General features: G+C 38.9%; 1 protein-coding gene across 3 annotated transcripts in view; it reads right to left on the bottom strand.

The window, feature by feature from the left end:
• Positions 1 to 21,483, bottom strand: part of LOC149098693 (uncharacterized) — a 49,143-nt gene that overhangs the window by 13,209 nt on the left and 14,451 nt on the right. For all 3 annotated transcript variants that reach the window (XM_089278621.1, XM_089278623.1, XM_089278622.1), the window contains 6 exons: positions 18,386 to 18,451; positions 17,129 to 17,280; positions 16,882 to 17,023; positions 16,351 to 16,402; positions 11,261 to 11,356; positions 3,960 to 4,003 (listed from right to left, as the gene is read on the bottom strand). In XM_089278621.1, coding sequence (XP_089134747.1) covers positions 3,960 to 4,003; positions 11,261 to 11,356; positions 16,351 to 16,402; positions 16,882 to 17,023; positions 17,129 to 17,280; positions 18,386 to 18,451 — 552 coding nt within the window. The remainder of the gene's footprint in view (positions 1 to 3,959; positions 4,004 to 11,260; positions 11,357 to 16,350; positions 16,403 to 16,881; positions 17,024 to 17,128; positions 17,281 to 18,385; positions 18,452 to 21,483) is intronic.

Here is a 21,483-nt window from a genome sequence, read left to right as displayed (position 1 = left end):
ATTACCTCACAGAAAATTAATTTGTTGTTAACCGTATACTCGTCATCAATGAACATTCGTATTGTCTTTACCCTGACAAAACGATTATCGATTGTTTAATCACAACCACTCTTTCGTTGACAGAAAATATAAAACAGCACATTTCCAAAACTTCATAAAAAACTGAAAACTGCAAATGAATCGTACCCTGACTTCATTATCACTACTGTAAACTGTATATTTCAGTGCTCATACAATGCTCATTCAATTCACTTCAAGACTGGCAAAAGTACAGCTGTGCTACCAATCCGTAAATTTTATGTAGACCCTTCAGCTATCGCGTGTGCGACTTGCTTGTCTATCTAAATTTGTATGTATGGACGATATGTTCTCATTACGAGTTTGCTAGTGAGCGCAAATTTATCCAACACTGTGTAAACCAAAATCAACCCCCAAATCTTCGTTTAAAAGCTGAAATTAAAAGCACTCCGCTGATCGTACAAACAGCAAAGGAAAGCCACAAAGGCAACCCGTAAAGGAATGTTACTCTCTCAGAAATCGACACCTTATTATCTTTAAAAATATTCGGCAACACTAATTACCTCAACGGAAATTAATTCGTTGTTTTAACTGTATACTTGTCATATCTATTAAAAGCAGTCTGCTGATCCTAAAAACAACAAAGGAAAGCCGCAAAGCCTTCACCTATCGCCTGTGCGACTTACTTGTCTATCTAAACTTGTATGTATGGAGGATACGTTCTTATTATGAGTTTGCCCGTGAACGCAAATTTATCCGATACTGTTTAAACCAAAATCCACCCCTAAATCTTCTTTTAAAAGCTCCAATTAAAAGCATTCCGCTGAACCTACAAACAGCAAAGGAAAGCAGCAAAGGAACTCCCAGAGCGCATTTCGCTTCCACAGGGGGATAAAAAGTGCGCGACATAAGCGCACGGACATAAGCGCGACAAACTATGCGAAATCACTATCGAGAGAAATGCATGGGTGCCAGCATAAAGCGATGACGTCACGCAATACGTCATCGCTTAAAAATCTGTCAGACAGATTTTGAGCTATTTTTGATTTCACATTTTTAGTGCAGAGGGCACTATTGGGATGGTTATGGGGGTTGCCTGCCGCTAAGGAACTAAGGCACTATGTCGCTATGGCCCTATGGTGCTAAGGTGTAAACTTTAATGTTTGTTTAATTAATTAATTTCAATTAATTAATTAGTCTAGAGGCAAGGAAGTAGTGGGAGTAGGGTGGGAAAGGTACATGTGTACTCTACGTAAAACACATTCCATCGCCGTCGCTTAACTTTGAACATCGCAAAGCTATATATTTGTTTCAGGTAACCCCTTGCTCTCCTTGTGGTACCATTCTCCTTAGAACAAAACTAATTTGCCCTAAACGCATGCGTAGATTAGTTAGGGTTCGTGGCCTCTATATTAGGTGAAGGATACATTGCATACGGAATCACGCACAAATGTTGAGTGGTTTTCCATATGGTAGAGCTCAACATGTAAGACGCATGCGTTCTAGCATTGTTAGTGTTATACACGCAGTATTTTATATATCGGGTCATGTGACCAAGGACGGCAGTTATTTTTCAGGTAGCGCCAATTGTCCCTTTTTATTGCAAAAGTGAAACGTTACTGTGGCTGCGTAGCTTTTAGAATTACAAACAGGTCGGTTCAACAAATATCATCTGCTGTTTTCAATCTACAATAGTGTGCTTGTCAGGGTTCAAATATATTGCTTCTCCTTAGCGACTTGTTTATTTCTTGCCTTAATTGTGTCTGTAAGAAAGACCAAAAAGTTCTCAAGTTAGTGGCTTTAATACTCCGCAAATTGTAAATTTGTAACAAAAGAAACCAGGAAAATGCTCAAATATTGCTGCAGACGCCGTGGCACCTAATGAAAGTTCAAATTAATTTAATCAGTCTTTGAGGAGACTCATTCATATCGGCCAAGTAGCGCTGTTTATCTTCAATACTTTTCGTTGAAAAGCTTCTCAGCCATCAATATCGTTGTGTGTTAATTTTGAATTGTTTTATTGTTAACAACAAAGGTGGCGACAGAAAAAGAAAGTGGTATTTCGTGACTATCTGATAATTAAATTAGTTCTTGTTTATCGGTAAAAATTTGCATTTTTAGTCAAACATCGTCTCTGTTCCGTTTCTTCATCACTACATCAGATATTTAACTTTCTTTCATTTATCTCCAAAAAACAAGGACATCTTCCGTATGTTTTGGAGAAAACAGGGGTTTCATATTACATGGCTTTGCGAGGAAAACAAAAGTATCAAGTTACAAAGTTGGCGTGAAGAGCTAAATTGTCACGTTTGCTGCTTCAGCGTATTGTTGAATTTAAAATGAACGAAAATCAACTTAAAGCACCAGTAGTAATTAATTTGTGCGTAATGTTTGGACCTTGAATGAAAATACAACCTTGAAACATACACACTGCAAAGGGGAAAAGCCGTAGCAGACTACCAAGGTAGACACAAACCGGAAGTGAACCGAGCAGGGGTGAGTACTTATGGGACTACTATATCAGAGCTATCAATTGCGCTCTGCACTATCTGAGATTGTCTCACTAGTCTTAATTTGCGAAAAAGCTGTCTTACAGATTTTATTTTACTATGCATGAATTTTAAATCAGAGCAAATTTCTTACTCCTGAAATTTTGAGGTGGGGTCATACGGGTGGATTTTGAGAAAAACTTCATTTAACCTACTAGTGCCCCGTCTCTCCTCGTGTACTCGGTCATTCATTTTGGCCATTTGTATATAAAGAAAGGAAAAACATCTTGGAACATTTTTCAAAAGAGTTAGAAGTTGGGCTGTTTTAATCTATCAAAACTGTAGTAAGCCACCTTAAACTATGCCCTTGCGTGATGCGCAGAACGTGTGCGCACGAACAAATGTAGGCACCGTCCTTCAAATCACTTTTTTAAGTATATGATATAAGTATATGTCAATCAAAGACCAATGAAACTTCGCATTGATGTGACGGAGGAAAGACTATTAAAAGGCTTTCGAAAACTGATCTAGTCTTGTTAGCTATGGTCCCCCAAAATTGTATCGAAACACTCACAATATGGATCTTCCTGTGTAAAATTTGCTGTAACCTGTTTTTCTAATACTTTTCTATTATTATTGCAAAGAAAATTATCCTCAGCATATGTTTCAGTTTTCCCAAGGTGGCTGACAAAATGGAAAAAAGGATACCATTTTCTTCTTATCTGGTAAACTTAGCAGCTAAAAGTATCGGAGACTGATCTGCTCAAAAATCGAACCAACTTATGGAGAAATAATTGTGACTTCAGCATCCAGCATGCATGCAAGGAAATTGCAGTCTTGAGGTCAATTCAAGATGTGTGCGTAAATAGTACATGTAACGTTGTACCCCTTGGCCTATATATTACATCTATATAACACTAAGTCAGGTTTTCTTTCTCCCAGTTTTCTGCTGCTATGAAAAATGGAATGAAATGTTCACATAAACATATAAAATGAGCTAACACTGAAAGGAATTGTTAAGTACTATTAATCGATCATCCTTTCCGAATTCGTGGATATGGTGATCTGTTCTGTTATTCCTGTTTTATATGTCGTAGCTTCAAAAAAAGGTTCCTTAACCCCTCCTCAACCCACTTCCCCACCAAATTTCATAACCAAATTTCCTGCATACTTTCCGGGCACTTTTGTCATCAGGCAGCCCCCTCCAATCAAGACTAGCTTTGTTTTCGCTATTCAGTTTGCAGTAGTCGCCCGCTTTAAAACCAAATCATCACTTTTGTATCTGACATTTCCTGCTCATTAATGTTTGCAGTAACTCAACTGAAAACGCTCTAAAGTATTGAGTTAAAAAAAAAAACCGAAAAATTTGAATTTTGACTAAATTTCACCGACCAAGTGATTTACTACTGCGTCTCAAGGACATTTCTAAATAATAAAGGACTCGTTCCTCACCTTTCTTCACTGGAAATTCCATCACTTCGTGGCCCGCAAGATGCCTAAGATAGAGACAGCGTTGTTTAATTAACTTTTTATTAACTTTTCAATGGATATTTTCTGTTTGTGGTTACTGACCTCCCACCCATCTATCCTGTCTGACAGCCTTAGTTATAGAAAGAGGTTGTACATTAAGGTGATTCCCTAGAAATAACACTTGACGTTAGATTTTTTCCAATTTTTTTGTGGTTGTTCCTAACAATGCAGCTATTCGAAATGTGCGATGAAACGATGGTACGGTGTTCGTTTAAGAGTCATAACTCGTCAAAGGTGCGTCAAAAATCCGTGCAGTGGTACCCGTTAATTGCGTTTTTCTTTTTCTGGATACCGCTACGTTTCGGAGTATCAGTGACCAAACACATGGAGTTAAGGTTACAGTATACCTTCGGGTCGGCAATTTTCTTCAAATTTGGATTTTTGGGTCAAAATAGTAGTCGAAGAATAATCTCTAATTTCTGAAAAAAATTTTTGAAAAAGGCTAAATATTGGCGGAGAAATGGCGTTTTATGTTTTCACCGGAAGTAATAGTTTACCTCTTGATTGACAGCCCTATGGCGCGTATGCAATCAACCGAGACGATTTTTGCGGGAATTACCTATATGGATGTCACGAATTGACTACTCAGTTGATCAGCATTGTTGTTCTGACTACCCAGCATTTTTGGTATTAGGCATGTCTCTATTAAGTTATAAGTAAACATAGACCACGTTTAAACCATGGACCGGTTCGAAAAAGCGAAAACAGCGAAGAACGAATGAAAATATATCAACGAGTGAAGAAGCGAAAGTTCGCCACGCGGACGAAGCTATACTTATCGTGTAAGGCGGGCAAATATTCGTGGTAAGAGAAAAGAAAGGTTCTGTAAAAATTTCGGAACTTGACAGCAATAACAGGGATGCTGACGGAGACTCTTCTGATGAGTCCGATATCGACGAATCGTCGGACTCATTGAGACCATTTGAAATATTATCCATGCACAGTTGCCCACACACAGTTGCTCTCGACGCTTTCTTTTGTTTGTTTCCCTCGCTCAGCCACTCTAACGTTCGTATCCTTTTTAGTCTTCCCCATTTTGCCAGACGAGCTTCAAGAAAAACCGAGCTACAGAAAAATTATCTCTCTGCCTTCGGTTCCTTGAGCTCATTGCGAAAAACAAGAGTTTTTTAGAGATTCGCGCGTAAATTTCACCAGGAGGTTAACGGTAGTAAACTTTCCCTGCACTGATTGGCTTAGTTATCTGAGAACCCATTTGAAGGCGTTTGTGGGCGGAGTTTGTTTGCGAAGCAGAAAAGTTTTCTTAGCGCTGTTTTCTCGAATAAATTTTTTCACTTGAAGCAGACACTTTAAAGAGTTATAACTCAAAGGGAATTTGTTCAATTGCTCTTAAATTTGGACAGTGGCTAGTTTAACATATAAACCACAAAAGCGTGTCTGGGAATTGTTAATTACGAAATACTTTTTCTTCGAGAGCGATTTTTGTACGATCACTCCACATTTTTTTAATCCTATTTCGAAAATGTTCTGTAACTTTTTACTGCAATTGAATATGCCAAAACGCAGACACGTTTTTTGAGCGCTTTGGGCCCTGAAACCGAGGAAAAAATTAAATTGGCGAAAAACGAAATTCGCTTCGACTTGTAGCTTTTGAAAGGTGATTCGGGCGCTCGCATTTAGTGGTCGTGAAAAATTCGACAATTCATTTTCTTTCAAAATTCTTGGCATAGTTTGATAGCCAGCTCCATAAGCTTTAATTTGATATAGGGATTTAGGTATCTACAGCTTAAACTGCACGCGCTACATCGCTTGCGCGCGAGACACCCCTGAAGGTATACTGTAACCTTAATATCAAAAAGTCTCAACAGATATATTGCATCGTCTTAAAGGAACAATTTGATATGTGTTTCTTGGCAAAAATGTACATCTTGGATCAGAGTTGACAAAAAGTCTCTCTAACGTGCGTCTTCTAAGGGTGGTAAGGTTCAGGTCACGAGTGAAAGGGTAAGTAAACATTTTTAGATGTTTTTTTTTTTACCTGGCGTTAAAATTTTTTCTCACTCATTCACTGGAAAGGCAATGAATTATACACTAATTTTATGCAATAAAAAAAGGTACCTTACGGTGCTTGTTTAAGAGAAAACAAGCACTTACTTCGCTGTCGATCATAGCTTGCTGGAAGTCTCTTACGTTGTGTGTGTGTACGCGCTCGTGTGCGCGCGCTAATGACGCGAAAATCGTGCGCAGTAGGAATGCGCAATGCACCACTGAGGAATCACCTTATGGGCCCATTAACCGATTTATGCGCGCGTTGCTAAGGAGGTGAAATTTCACTTCCGGTTACTTACGTCAGCCTGAGCAGGCCCGTAGCAGGGGGAGGGGCAGGGGAGGTTCGAGACCCCCCAAAATTTTCAGACTTGACTTAAATTCTGCTACAAAAGTGGAACTTTCCCACTAAAATGGATAGTTGTCAATGGAAGCTACAGTTTCAAAGTATTGTCGATCATAGTAATGATGGATCGAAATGTGTGGCTTCATAGCTCAGTTGGTAGAGCATCGCACCGGTATCGCGGAGGTCACGGGTTCGAATCCCGTTGAAGCCCTGATTTTTCAGGCTTCTTCTTTCCAATTGCTTAAATTGGAAAATTTACTGCGATGATCATTCTTCACTTTCTCCTAGTGGCTTTGTTTGATCTTACCGAAGTGCGCTGGTAGTGTAAATTGCGCACGCGCTGATAGGGTAACTTCCAATATATATCGGGCGCACTTCCGGTTTCTTTAAATGCTAAAGGAAACGCGGTTTTTCACTAAATCCGGTCTTTTTCGACGGATTTCGATTAAAGCCAACGTTAGAAACATAGCTATGCATTCTTTTTCCCAAATCATGCTTTTTTCAGAAAATTACGATTTTTTTTAAATTTTGAAATTCTGTAAAAATCTGACCTTTTAGAAATGAAACAAAATCTATGCATAGCGTAATGATTTAAATTAAGATATTAAATCAATGAAAAAAATCACGATAAAGTAATTTGCGTGGGAGCGTTTGCCTCTTTTCAGTACTAGTCACATGACCATGGACATGGCCTGATGACGTCATCACTAGTGTTACTGATCATGAAAAAGTTAAAACACATGAAATAACTCTGAACTAGCCAAAAATGATGAGGTTATATGAGAATAAATTTTCCTTAGCGACGGCTCGAAGAGATCAGTTAATGGGCGCTGAAAGGCCCATTAACTTATCTTTTCGAGCTGTTGCTAAGGAAATTTACCCTCATATAACCTCGTCACTTTTAGTTAGTTCAAAGTTATTTCATGTGTTTTAACTTTTTCATGATCAGTAACACCAGTGCTGACGTCATCAGGCCATGCCCATGGTCATTTGACTAATCAGTTCAGAAAAAATGCAAAGGCTCCCAGGCAAATTACGCTATCGGGACTTTGTTCATTGATTCAATATTTTCATTTTAATCCTCATTACGCTATGCATAGATTTTGTTTCATTTCTTGAAGGTCAGATTTGAGAGAACTTCATAATATTGCAAAATTCGTAATTTCCTGGGAAAAGCACGATTTCACCAAGGAATGCATAGATACCGTAGAATTCCGAAAGTAACGGTCCCCCCGAAAATAACGGCTCTGCGAAAGTAACATGTAACATTTGTTTTACCTTGCTATTGAACCCCGAAAGTAACGGCTTCCCTGAAAGTAGCGGCCCACCCGAAAGTAGCGGCCCTTTAGAAGTTACTAAAAGACAAAGTCTCTCTTCTCAAGCGCGGATCATGCGGATGGAGCAGCCTGTATACAGGACTGAACATTGACTTGAAGAGTTATCTCTGATTTTATTTCGCATCTGACTGAATTTTCTTGAAACTATGATTTAGAAGCTATGTTTGTCCAGCAACAGAGTCAAATGAGGTACTGCAGGGTTATCAGTTGTATTCAGGAGCCATAATCGGGGACGGAGACCGTAAGTCTTGGGATCCGCGCGCACCTATGATATGGGACAATTTTTCTATTTTTAGAACAAATTGCGCCATCCTGACGTCATATATCCGCGCCGATCCACGCACATGTCGGGAGCTCTCGCGTGGATGTTGTCAGGTTGCGTGATCACATGGTGAGAGTTGAGAGACCTTGAGAGATTATCTTGCTTATTTTTCACAGCGATGGCAGGGAATAAGGCAGGGAATACGAACCAGGGCGCTTATATGTAGTTTTATGCTCTAAGCTAACGGAAAAGGTAGGTTTCTCAGGGTCGAAAACAAGACTTCAATCTCCCGCTGGGAATAAATAATAAGATCTGCTCGCGCTAGTTGTAAGCTTACGCGTATGTTTTTGCGTTTGTTCTGACTTAAGAATATAGCAAAAAAACACTCTACTCTGGTATCGAGTTAATTTGTGAGTGTCTCAGAAAATGGTTAATCATAACCAAAACCTGTTTTGATGGTTTCTTATTGTTTCTGCTTGTTTGGTGAGTTTGCAAAAGTTTTTGAAAGGAAAGTCTGACGCGTACAATTAGCTCATTTGCATAGTGCAGCTCGTGCACTTTCAAGTCCGAGTCGGTGTTTTCAATTGTCAACAAATCTTGACAAAGATTTCTTTCGTTATCTTTTGTGCTGAGATGCTGCAACAAATTTCACGAACGCAAAAAAGGCTACTAACATCAGGTGTGTTTCTTCAGCATAAACGTAGTGAAGTTTTACACTGCGAAAATGAAAATAGACAAGGAGTTTTGATAACTCGATCAACAAAATCGAAATCGAAGAAAGCGTCATTGTAACTTTGCTGATTATTTCTGCTTAATTCGCATATTTTCAGCTTAGCTTTTAATACGTTCTCAAACATTTACCAATCTTAAACATATTTAAAAACTATAGAGTTATTGTTTGAGTTCGATGTACGCTTTCACACGAAAGTGCGGCGGAAGTACAATTTGTCATGTTTACTGACTGTACAAAACAAGCATCAGCGGGCGCTCTCATTCATCGACAACAGAGAATTTACTGGATTTTTACACGAATAAAACTGAGCAGTATCTACGGACGTAAAGTTATTGGGTCTTGGTGAAAAATCAAGCGTTGCTTACAATTCAGGCGAAACTCAAACTAGCAATTATTTTGTTTTACTTTTCGGTCGCGATAGACTGGCAAATTCCTCGCAAGCTTGTGGCAAGAGGAGTAGGAAACTATGAAGTCCTGAAGCTCTGCTATAGCTAAATATATCCAGCTAGTTTTTTTGCTGTGTAATGGAAAAGCTGTTAATCTTCAACATATGTGAAATTTAAAGTGGAGTAATTTAAAGCATCCGTCGGAACACAACTTGGTCAGCGATATATATCTATAGTAAGCTTAAAGCGGACCATACCTAAATTCGACACTGTCTTACTTCACTCAAACTGGAGCAGCTTACGACGAAAATACTTAAGCAAAATTCCAACAGACGTAAACGCGTTGAGTTCTGGGCCAAAAACATGAAAAATTTCGGGAGTTTCGGACACCATTCCTCCCGCGCGACATCCGCAAAAATCCTCGCAGCATGTACGCGCGTGTGCTGCAGGCGATAGCGTAATTTGTTCTAAAAATAGAATTTTTATCCCATATCATGGGGACAACCCCAATACTAGAAATGGCGCGCGCTTACGGTCTCCATCCCCGATTATGGCTCCTGTTGTATTGTGATATACTTTCGCCTTTCAGTTCCAACCGGTTTAGGGTCTCAGTCTTTTTGTTCATACAGTCTGCTTTGTTTATGAGGGTAGTTGAAAACATACATATATGGAATGTTTAATTTCTTGTGTTACCTGTCCGCTTTGTCTGAAACGACTGTTACTGTACAAACGTTTCTTAACCATCCGAAAGTAACAGCTACCCGTAAGTAACGGCTACCCCAAAGTAGCGGCCCCTTTTGCCTGCTAAATCCGAAAGTAACGGGGGCCGTTACTTTCGGAATTCTACAGTATGCTTCCAACGTTGGCTTTCATCGAAACTCGTCGAAAAAGGCTGGAAAAACCGCGTTTCCTTCGGCATTCAAACAAACCAGAAGTGCCCCCCACAGATATCGGAAGTTACCCCATCAGCGCGTGCGCAGTTTACACTAGCAGCGTACTTGGGCAAGATCAAACAAAGTACACGAAAGCCACACGGAGTTTGTTTTCTCTTTTTTTTTTTGCTCTTGTCTTTCTCTCATTTTGTTTTTGCCTGTACTTTTCTACTTTGCATTTTGTGAAACACAAAGAAAAACATCTAAAATGTAGGCGATATTGCAAGTTGTTGAGTTGCTTTTATTTTCCGTGCTCAGGCCCCCGAAGGGGAGGGGGGAAAACGTTTTGAACTTTACGAACTCTGAACTCACCCCTCTCGCTTTAGTACAAGTTTTTGTCCGCGCGCGTAACTTCAGGTGATTTTAATTAGCCAATCGTGGCTCAGAATGTGTTCGCGCGTACATTTGAACTTCGCTGTTGTAATTTTGCAGATTTTTATCTTTGCTGTATTTTTCTTACCGTGTTTAAGATTTTAGGCCATCCTTGCCGCTGTTTTTGGAGTCTTGAGTCTAGCTTCGTCACCGTTTTTAGCCACTGTGATTCGCCGTTTATTGTATGTTCCAGATTACGTGGCTTGTTCATTAAATAGTTCGTGTATTTGCAGTTTGAGCCTACGAGTCACTGAATACAATTCCCAACTGAAATCCCAGAAAAATTGGGTGGGGGTGTGGCGCCCGCTTCCCAAAACCCTTACCCTATTTATGAACAAAGCCTGCGATTTTCCCTACCCTATTTATGATCTGACCAAAAATTTGATACCCTATTTACGGCTGTTGCGGCTGACACAGTTGCTCTAAACATAATTTATGAAGGGCTTTTGTTGATGGTCTTAGCGATAATGATGAAAAAGTAGCTTCTTCTAAAAAGCATGAACAATTCAAGACCAAAGTGCAAAAACCATACCCTATTTCTGACCAAAGTGGCCAAAACCGATACCCAATTTATGACCAAAACGGCTGTAAAACCATACCCTTTGGGGCCGCACATACCTATATAGGCCATATAAGGGAGTACCCACCGGGGCTCAGGCTGACGTAAGTAACCGGAAGTGAAATTTAACCTCCTTAGCAACGCGCGCGAAGTGAGTCGGTTAATGGGCCCTTAATGAGAAGGAGTATAGCTAGTCTGCAGTCTTTCTATGGCCTATTTATCAATTGAACTTGTAAAGATTTTTTGATAGAAATATATATACGAATTAAACAAAGAGATCAATATAAATTACCTTGATTGGCATTTAAAGCAAAGAAGGAAGTCAGGACACTTATAGCAGCAAAATCGTCTACCAAGTATAAAACCTTTACAATCACCGCACTTGAATCTGAAACAATGGAACATGAATCACATCATTAGAGCTTGTAAACTTGAACATGGCATTTAAGTGAGTCGCTCGGTAGGTCGGGCAGGCAGGCAAGCAGGCAGGCGGGCAGGAAGACAGGTGGGGGACGCAAAAGAAGTTTATTTCAAACAAAAAAGGCATAGTATTCGGACATTTAAAAGGCCTATAGAACCGAGCTATTTCCCCTTTTGCCTTACGTTGAAAAACAATGGTTATCATCTGTATGAAAAGCAGTCACAAGAGTCATACAAAACAATGCCATGTTTCATCATTAGCACTAGCAGGCGGACATTATGTCTGCAACTACAAATGTGCCATTTTGGTTTTGGTATAACACTTCAAAAAAAGACAAAAAATTAAACTTATTTTATTGAAGCTAGTTTTTCGCTTTCCCATGAGCTCTTTTCGTGTATTACACAAGCTACTTTCTCCTCTTTCTTCCTTTTTCTTTCAAAAAAATATATGCTCTTGGAGGCATTTAGAAGCAGTCATACAATATAATAAGAATATAATAAATAGCAGGCTGAAGCTAAACGCTTAAAGAAACACAGAATGAGACCATGCTGGCGAAAAGGTTAAGTTTGTTGTTCCGCTACACATTTCACTGGCTATATTTTTTTTGGCTAGTTGAAAGATTTTTAACTCACACGAAATTCATTCATTGAAATTCTCTGCCGCCGGAATCCCCGAAAAAACGTAGTGTGGTCAATTTCGTGTGGCCCACACAGACACGTCTAGGATATTAAATTACCACGACAATTCTCAAAACGCTTGTATCCTAATCAAAAGAACTTACAAAGAACTTGGTGATATAAACACTTTTAAGACCCTATAATACTCCCTGGTTAGATCCAATTTGGAGTATTGTTCAGTTGCCTGGTCCACCTTCACAAACAGAAATATGGATAAACAAGCGAGAATTCAGCGTAGGGCAACGAAGTTTATTCTAAAATCTGATGAACTGTATGATGTTAGGTTAACAAAGAAAGCGTAACAAAGGCCCTACCTTTCTGATATCACATTTTCATTTATAATCTGATGTCTTGACGATCTTTTTTTAAACTGTGATCCTTGAAACCTTCCTTGCCTTTATCACCCACAGTAAGGAGTGTCAGATTACAAGTCAACATTTTAAAACAAATCCTTTAATTCAATGGTTCTAACCGCGAAAGAGTTACCGTAGATCTTCTGAGCCTAACGATTGGTCCATAATTTGATGAACGACCATTAAGTTTCTTAGGAGAAGTGCTTTTAATGAAAGGTTGTGTGAAGATTCACTCTATTTTTTCAAACATATTTGGGCCATTAATATTAATTGATGTGGCCGTGTCATTGTATTGAATAATGTAAAACTCTGACATGGTTTACATGTAAAGCACTCTTCAGAGCTTTATAAGCTTTATAGAGTCGGGGTCAAGGCATCACCGCCTGAGGAGAAAAATAACCTGATTTCTTCTATAATTATTGGTTCATTATTGTAGCCTATTTTCTGCTCACAGGTAGCCCAAGCGCGGAATGCAAGCCGCGAATACCGAAAATATAAGACGCCCCATAAGAGTTTTTACTTTAAACTTACCTATGTTTTGTCCTTAATGATTCGTGTGATTTTACAGGGTTGCAGACGTTCCAGTGCCGGTTTGTGGCTTTTTCTGGGATGGATGATTTTTCCCTCAAAAAAGCGCTTTTTCGGGTGAAAAACCACCCCGTCCAAAAAAACGCCCTAATCGACCGCTAGGTCGCCCAAAACACTGTAAAATCATAAACGACAAAAAGACAACATAGCTCAGTTCAAAGGAAAACTTGATTTCTAACTTCCCACATTTTTAAGTGCCAGAGCGAAAGCCGAGGTGGGACTTCTGACTTCTGAGTTTCGATGTCCACCTTCCGACTTTCGACTTCCGACTTCCTACTTCAAAATTTAAATGATCGATCTCCAACGTGCAACTTATTTCCCTGGAAATCGAGTCATATTTAACCGTATTAGACAGCAGGTTTCGGGGCAGATTTCAATATTCGTAAAGTTAAGTTTCGGTAAGTTAGTATAATACTTATTATGTAAATCTAATTTCACTGAGAATCTAGGGTGAGATACTTTTGTTTTGACAAAGTACGATGCCCGGGCTACGATGGCAACCCAACGGAATTGAATCGAAGACGCCGCTGAACAGAGATCGCAATGAACTGAAACTAACAAATTTTGTAGTGCCATAACAAATAGACGCTTACATTATTTATACACAGTTTAGCCGCATTTAGCCTGCCAACCTTATTTTGTGTATTGGCGAGTGCAATCCTCAGCGTTTGGAATCGCTTTCCTCTGGTCGTTTTGTACCACTTCACTAGACCTTCATGTTGCCTTACTGAATAAAACATTGTGTCGCTTTTCTGAGATTTTCTGAGTTCGCTATAAACTCAGATGAAGAGACTTCAGTTCTAACTTCTCAAACCCCCCCCCCCCGGAAAAGTAAAATTATCTTATATTCTTTTCCCTCTTCACGAAGAAAGTTGTTGAGCTTGATTTCAAACAACTAGAGCAGTGCATTTTTCCTTGAATTTCAAAAAAAAAAAATTCCTGCACAGCAAACACAGTGAACAAAAATCGTGCAAGGGGAGCCATGGCAGGGTTATCGAATGGTCTTTGCGAGCATTTCCGAGCATGCGAGCAGTGATCAATTTTGTCATGCGAGCAGCGAACACTTTAGAAATAGCAGATGGCGAGCAGCAAGCACTTCGTAAATTTTCCGCCTGCTGGAATCTCTCTCTTTTATTAAGACGTTTTTTGCGCCAAGTAAACTGGCTGACACCTCCAAAACAGGACATCAGCCGCAAAGCCAGGCAACACGTTAATAAACAATTATTGGATGAGGTTTTTGTGATATCCACAATAATCAAGGCCGAGGTAGGGGTTATCTGCCGAATCCTGAGGCTGAGGCTGATAACCCTTACCAAGACCTTAATTATTCTGGATATCACAAAAACCGAATCTAATAATTGTTTTTTCATACATTGAACGATAAAAATGGAAGTCATGGTTTGCTTCTTCACTAAAGCTACACAAAGCGCGCGAACTTGACATGATTACCCTTACAAATCTTGCACCGCGGTCATGCATGACATGATTACCCGTGATCTTGGGTGTCCTTGACATGATTATTGTATAATCTGCCGCTAGATGACGTCACAGGCGCTGATTTCCAAAATTCACTCTACGCTTCCGGCCAATCAGAAAAGAGATAGTGAGTTCAATGTATAATAAAAGATCTTATCGTGGTTCAACCAATCCCAGGCATTCCCAGCAGCTTATACTACAGCCAATTATAATCCATCAAATATTTTCGCTTGCGCGTCACTGGTCTAAACGCGTCACGTGACCGAGTATTCCCCAGCTGAAACTGGGGAATATCCGAAAATATTCCCCAATTTTCGGAACTGCGCGTGTCGTGAAAAATAGTTGAAGGATAATAAACACAATAGCCTTCATTTGACTTTAAAAGCATGCTCGGATATTTGTCCTTGGACATTACCTGTTCCTCGAAGCTCACAGTGTTAACTTGTCGGAACAGATAATGTCCGCGGACAAATATCCGAGCATATTTTCGCGCCAAATGGAGGCTATTGTTTACTTATGCCTTGTTTGATACGCCGTCTGATGCAAAATTACCTTACTTAGCTTCATGTGAGTCTGTGGGTGGACGCTAAAGGAGATCTGAAGCTTTCTAAGGGACTGCTTACAAGCAAGTAGGGTCTCTACCAAGAGGGTTAAAGATAACCGGCGTTTACAAGCAAAATTGGCCGGTCAGTTTCAATAAAACGTCACGAAAACGAGGAAGCATTTTTCTAGAAACATTCATGGCGCGTGCATGTTTCCCCAATGTTTCCCAGTTTGCCATACGGGAAACATTGTTTCCAGAGTCAATTTTTGTTGTCGTGATGCAAATTATGCTTCCGCTACACGGCAGAGAATTTTAACTACAATCCAATCATGCGAGCTCGAGCAAGCGAGCACTCATCTAATTTTTGTGAGCAGTTCAAGCAAAGGCCAAAATTTTGCAAGCACTTTCAAATTGAAAGGGGCCGTTCGATACCCATCATGAAGAAAAAAATCGAGCAAGTGCTCTTACTATCATTGTTTCGATTCTTTAGTCTTGCACAACCTATTGCCCACCAAAAAGTCATGCAAAACCTAAAGGTGCAAACAAAATTTTCAGGCCCCAGAAAACTCCCACCCCCCCCCCCCACCCCCTTTGAAAACATAATGGTCCGTCACCTTATGTTGTAAATCATATCCCACTGTGCGATATGTTTCTTTTTGGGTGGCATTGACAAATAATTGAATTTTGACAGATATGATTGCAAAGTAAATAACCTTAAATAGTCTCACCGCGTAACCGAGCTCCTTTAAACATCAGAAATACGAGTTCTTAGCTGCGTATTGCGTGACATTACCGTGAGCTTGGGGTGGAGAGGAACTGCCTTTTGAAAGAGACAGGAATGCTCATCATCTCGCTTAGGGGTCTAAATTTTGGATTTTTGGTGTCCACTTCAGCTGGTAGTGTGTAGTTTAAGACAATAATTTGACCACAAATACACTAATTTACAAATTACGTCTGCTACTTACGTCTGCTTACTGCTAAGATGATTTGGGTGTCCTATTAAGCCTGCTATATTGTACGCGTGGTGGTTAAATATTTGAAGCGGTGCACTTTTTTAATTGAAGGTTGACGAGGTGAATGAAGCAGCCTAGTTTGATTTCTTTTAGGTAAAAACAACATAAATAGAAAGCAACTATAACTGAACACAAAGATTATGGCACATGGTGTGACATACAAAGATTTTAAGGTGTTCAAGTAAAACTTATGGCTTCCCTTGCACATTCTGTCACAATGAATTGTTCAAATTAATTATTATCATTTTTTTAAGAAGTTAAAAATTACCAGTGTGTAGACAACTAAACAGCTGTTTATTCTAGTACTAACCTCATTTCAATAACTTCGTGATTTTCTGTGTGACCTTCTGCTTTTACCCTTTCTGTTTGAAAAAAATAAATTCAAACCTAAATAATTATAAAACAAAAATGTATGCGCCAAATTACTTGAAGACAACACCTGATACATCCCTGTTAGCCAATACAAACTCAGTTTGGAAACAAGTGTCGCTTGATCACTCAGAAATAGTATACAAGTCTTCAAAACAGGCATGTAGCCCAGGAAGGGGGTCAAGGCTTGTACAAAGACTAGAGGTATCGAATGATAAAAGTTGGCACTCTTTTGTCAGAAGCTTGCGTCCATGAGAAAAAAAAAATTACCTTGTGTTTCTTAGGAACATCATTACTTACTGATTAAAGGAAAACTTAGTTTAAGGCATTAATTAATCAAATGTTGTGACCATAAAAACCGATTTATTTCCTGTTGAATAGCTGAAAAGGACTTCTCCTGTACATAAGGGTGATATAGCCCTTTGTAGTTTTCTTCAGCTCCCAGCAACATACCATAAATGACTATACTCACTCGTGTAACAGTCAGAACAGAAGTCAACATCAATACAGTTAAGGCAGCGGTATCGGATGTCTGACAGTTTTACACGACAGCCATTACACGCATACCGTGCAGGAAACTGGTCCTGGAACCGTGCTACAAACAGATTCAGCCGCTGAAAAGAATGAAAAAACTCACTTATTAAGAACAGTGTAACATTAGTTTACTCTTGCCTCACCCACAATTTGACTGTCTTATTTACAAATTATATGCTATGAACCTTTCGTTTTTGGTCTGTCTGTTCCTCATTCTGCAGGCGACCGAAAGAACGATAGTCCTGTTTGACCATCTTCAACCAAGTATCGTGATCTTCATATTGATCCAGCTCCTGTTCTCTATTTATGTCCTTCACGTCTTGCTCAGTAGTTTGGGCTACAGGCAAAAGAGAAGCTTTTTAGATCTAGTTTGACGTACTAACTGACTCGTAAATTGTTGCACCAAATTTCACCTAAAATAACTTGACAACTTAACCCTAATATTGGTTTCTCAAATTATTAGTGAAGTTACTTTCCTTGACTTGTACCCATACATGTACATAATCTCAATTCCCCTGAGTATTACTATCTAACCGTATAGTAGAATGAGCTGACACTTTCACACTGTACATTATAACTAGCATTACAAATTAAGATTCTTGTCTAGTTGCAATGTTTATCGCCCCTGAATATGCCGGTGTAGTTTTCTTAAATGCTCTCTTGCACTCCAGTAGATTTCCTGACATTTTTCACCCATGATAACTATGTGGAGATCTTGTCAATCTAACGAACGGCCGAGTTCGAGTCCCATGTGATTATTTTAACCTCACTTGTACAATTATAAATCTAATAACATGTAGCTGTCTTTGGCATTCCTTAAAGTCAAAGGGGGACATTTTGCAAAATAGAAACAATTAATGGACTTGCAATTAAAGGGATTTAGAAGTTCAGGTAGTTCATTCATCACATGTATCACCACATCAACGAAAATACTGACATCACAGAATGTAATGTTGTGTTGAATAATAAAAATTTAACACCAAAAAAATACTGATATCACACGGACTCTAGCCTCGGCGACACAGACGCTCTTTGGGCTTGTCACACAACCTTTCCTCTAATGGAGAGCAATACGTGACGAGACAAACATCTGTGTAGAAGGCTACACTGACTCTAGAGTTTCACCTCACGTTTTCATTTTTATATCATCTGTTTTATTACCTAATTCAAGTTGTTTTGCAGTGTGGATAAAAAAAAGGTATTTTTTTTTTTTTGCACGTTCACAATCAACAAACAGCTATAACCTCAAACAGCTCAGATCTTTATGAGTTGTATTTGATATGTTTGAGGTAGCTGCCCATCAAGTAAGTTCCTTAATCAGAACACCGTAATTAACTTTCTTGACCAAAAACACCACAGCATTTTACTGAGCCTGTGACAAACTCCCAGCATGCTTCACAATTAACATGCTCAATCCAGAAATATTGTCCCTAAAATAGTACCTGCAATCCCGCTTCGTTCAACATCTGGATGGTCACTCTGTGAACTGTCTTCGCCTGCTACTGTGTCTACAGACATGTAAGAGAAAACCTCGTCAAATTGACCATCTTAAAAACTTAACCTGATCACCAAGGGCAATCTAGGAGTGCGTCCATTAAATAATTGGTGCCCATAAAGAAATAACTGTTATTTACAACCACAAATTTGCTTTTAGATTAAAAAAAACTTAACATATACAATACTACATTTTTTACACCAGACATGTGATGAAGAAGTTGAAAATGTGGGAATGTAGGATGTCCACAGAAACTCTGATGCTCTCAGTCCTACAAATATGTAAACTCTTGTGTGTCACATGGTTTTATATAACAACCTTTCAGTTTTCCCACACTTCCATTTTTCTACAGTGCAATCGTCTATAACAGTGCTTATCAGTGGAAGTTAACCTTCGTTTCAACCAGTTGGCCAGGAAATATATCAATCTTAACATTGGGAAAAGAAAAGTATGCAAAGCTTTGAGGATCATTGGTTTTACAAGCCTGTTGCTACTGATGATGGCCACCACTCTCAATTTTTGTTTTCCCGTTGAATTGCTGAGCACATGTATCACTTTACAATGACCCTCTCACAAATCAATTTTCTTGGTAACAAGCATTAATTTTTGTAATTTTTTTGAGCTCAAGACCCCTTATGATTCTTTTTTGGTTGTGAAATCATTATTCCAGACTGTCATTTGGATATTTTTATTATAATAGACATTGAGTGTTTAACAGGAAAATACGCCAGTCATAAAGTCTATATGAAACAATATCAAGGACCTGAGTAGCGTATTTTCCATATCCTCACTAGCGAGGATATTGATGACATCATTTCCTGAGTTTTATCACGATAGTTTGTGAAAAAAGTCAGTTTGTCTATGGTAGATACTAAGGTAAAGTCTGTATACGGGCCAAGTGGCCCACCAAGTCGGCACTTATCCTGGTTTCTGTAGCATGAAGCGACTAGGAGTACATGTATCTCTACTCTCCCCTGGGAGGGATGCTAGTCTGTCGCAGGGTTACCCCCAGCATTACGTTTGCTGGTACCCATTTATACACCTGGGTAGAGAGAGGCACTGTGAGAGTAAAGTGTCTTGCCCAAGAACCCAATGCAATGTCCCCAGCCAGGGCTTGAACCTGGACCGCTTGATCCGGAGATGAGCACTCTAACATGAGGCCACCCTAGTTTGTCTCTAATTGTAATAAAAAGAAAATTCATCTTGCATGGTGGCTTGAAGATATGAATTTTAACTTCTCCCATTAAAAAAAAATATTTTACTCACTCGCTGGGCTAATTCGTAAAATAACGTTTTATGCTGCCGTGAAATATCATCTATTATAATCCACCAAATATTTTTGCTTGGGCCCAATTGGTTTAAAAGCATCATGTGACTTAATATTCCCCAGCTAAAACCGCACGAGTTGCGAAAAACAGTTGAAGGATAATAAACACAATAGCCTCCATTTGGCGCGAAAATATGCTCGGATATTTGTCTCTGGACATTATTTGTTACTCAAAGCTCACAGTTTTCCCAGAGCTACACTCTCAGAAAACTGTTCTCTCCTCCAAATTTGAGCATATTTTTGCGCCAAATTGAGACTATTGTTTATGTAAACTGTACAATCTTCTAACACTATCAAACTGAAAAGCTTCAATATATCTTTCTCATTAATATTAATACCCATTAATGGGATGTGACATAAATTACCTTTTTTTTCCCATTTTAGTGCACTGCAGCATTGTTACAATGTTTCCTAAATCAAACATTCTTGCCAATATAGTGGTCTAATTGTAAATCCTAAGTGGTTAGCAAGCACTACATTAGAGAAAGTTTTCTTAATATTTTTACCCAAGGCTTTAGATGAGTTTTCTTTAACAGTAACTAGTTGTCATCTATTCTTTGGCATGTCCTCTTTGTTTTGCTGTGAAATAAACTGTTCTTCACCTTCATGATTGTTACAGACATTTTCTGTTATTCCAGACCCTATTATATCCAGGGAAGGATTCAAACTTCCATGTTAAGTCACCCGCAAGATGCACATGGCCTCATTTAGGCATACACATTACAAATTACGTATTTTGGTATTACTTTACATTGGAATTCTGTCCTGAACACCCTAATTTAGGGTGTTCAGGACAGAATTTCAATGTTTTAACCCATCAAAGTACAAAGAAATAGAAAAAACCTTAATATCATATTGTGTTGGTGGTTTAGATAAATGATAAAAACATATTAATTTCAATGACAATCAGGGATTGGGAAGGCCCTGCGCCATGTGCATATAGCACAAGGACAACGCTACAAAATGACGCATTACGAAAGTACCTACCCGGCCTGCAATGTGCCCTAGCCGCAAAACTTTTCAGCTGTAGTATAGTTCATACACGTATCTCAAGATTTAAATTGTAAATGCAACTTTACTTGTCACTCTAAATCTTAAACTGAGCATGTCTCAGTGATGTAATGATGTCACACTCGGTGTGTTAAGTTTAATTGGTTCCAATTCAGAATGCATAGTTTAACCTCAATGAAAGGTTATATAATTTGTCTTGGCTAGCTAGATTCTGTGACTGTACACTTGAACCTAGCTTGACGTCCAGTAAAAAGTGAATATATCTATCTTATCGTCTTACAATAAGACGATAAGACGAACTCCAAGTAAATTGCTTTTAATTGGCGTTTTCAATTAGCGAAATTTCCAAAGCGATGACTTTCAAAATATTAAAGTTAAAAGTGGTCCATTATGTTTTTCTTCTTTCACCCAAATGTTCTAAGATAGCCATCTGCGGTTTGTTGGAAACAAATTATGTATTCAGGGTGACCGCCCGCATCACGCAATTGTCTACATTCAAGTTTAATTGGTTCCAATTCAGAATGCATAGTTTAACCTCAATGAAAGGTTATATAATTTGTCTTGGCTAGCTAGACTCTGTGACTGTACACTTGAACCTAGCTTGACATCCAGTAAAAAGTATAAAACAACAGCAATCAAGAATTACATATCGTTGGTTGAAATTTTTTTATGGTCCATTTATTTACCCTAATGACCCAAACCTTTTA

Source organism: Orbicella faveolata, unplaced genomic scaffold (genome assembly GCF_042242905.1).
Source record: "Orbicella faveolata isolate gen_17 unplaced genomic scaffold, um_ofav_v1 contig_46, whole genome shotgun sequence".
NCBI classification, from domain to species: Eukaryota; Metazoa; Cnidaria; class Anthozoa; order Scleractinia; family Merulinidae; genus Orbicella; species Orbicella faveolata.
Note: the sequence above shows the minus strand (reverse complement) of the source record. Positions and strands in the feature narration are given on the sequence as shown.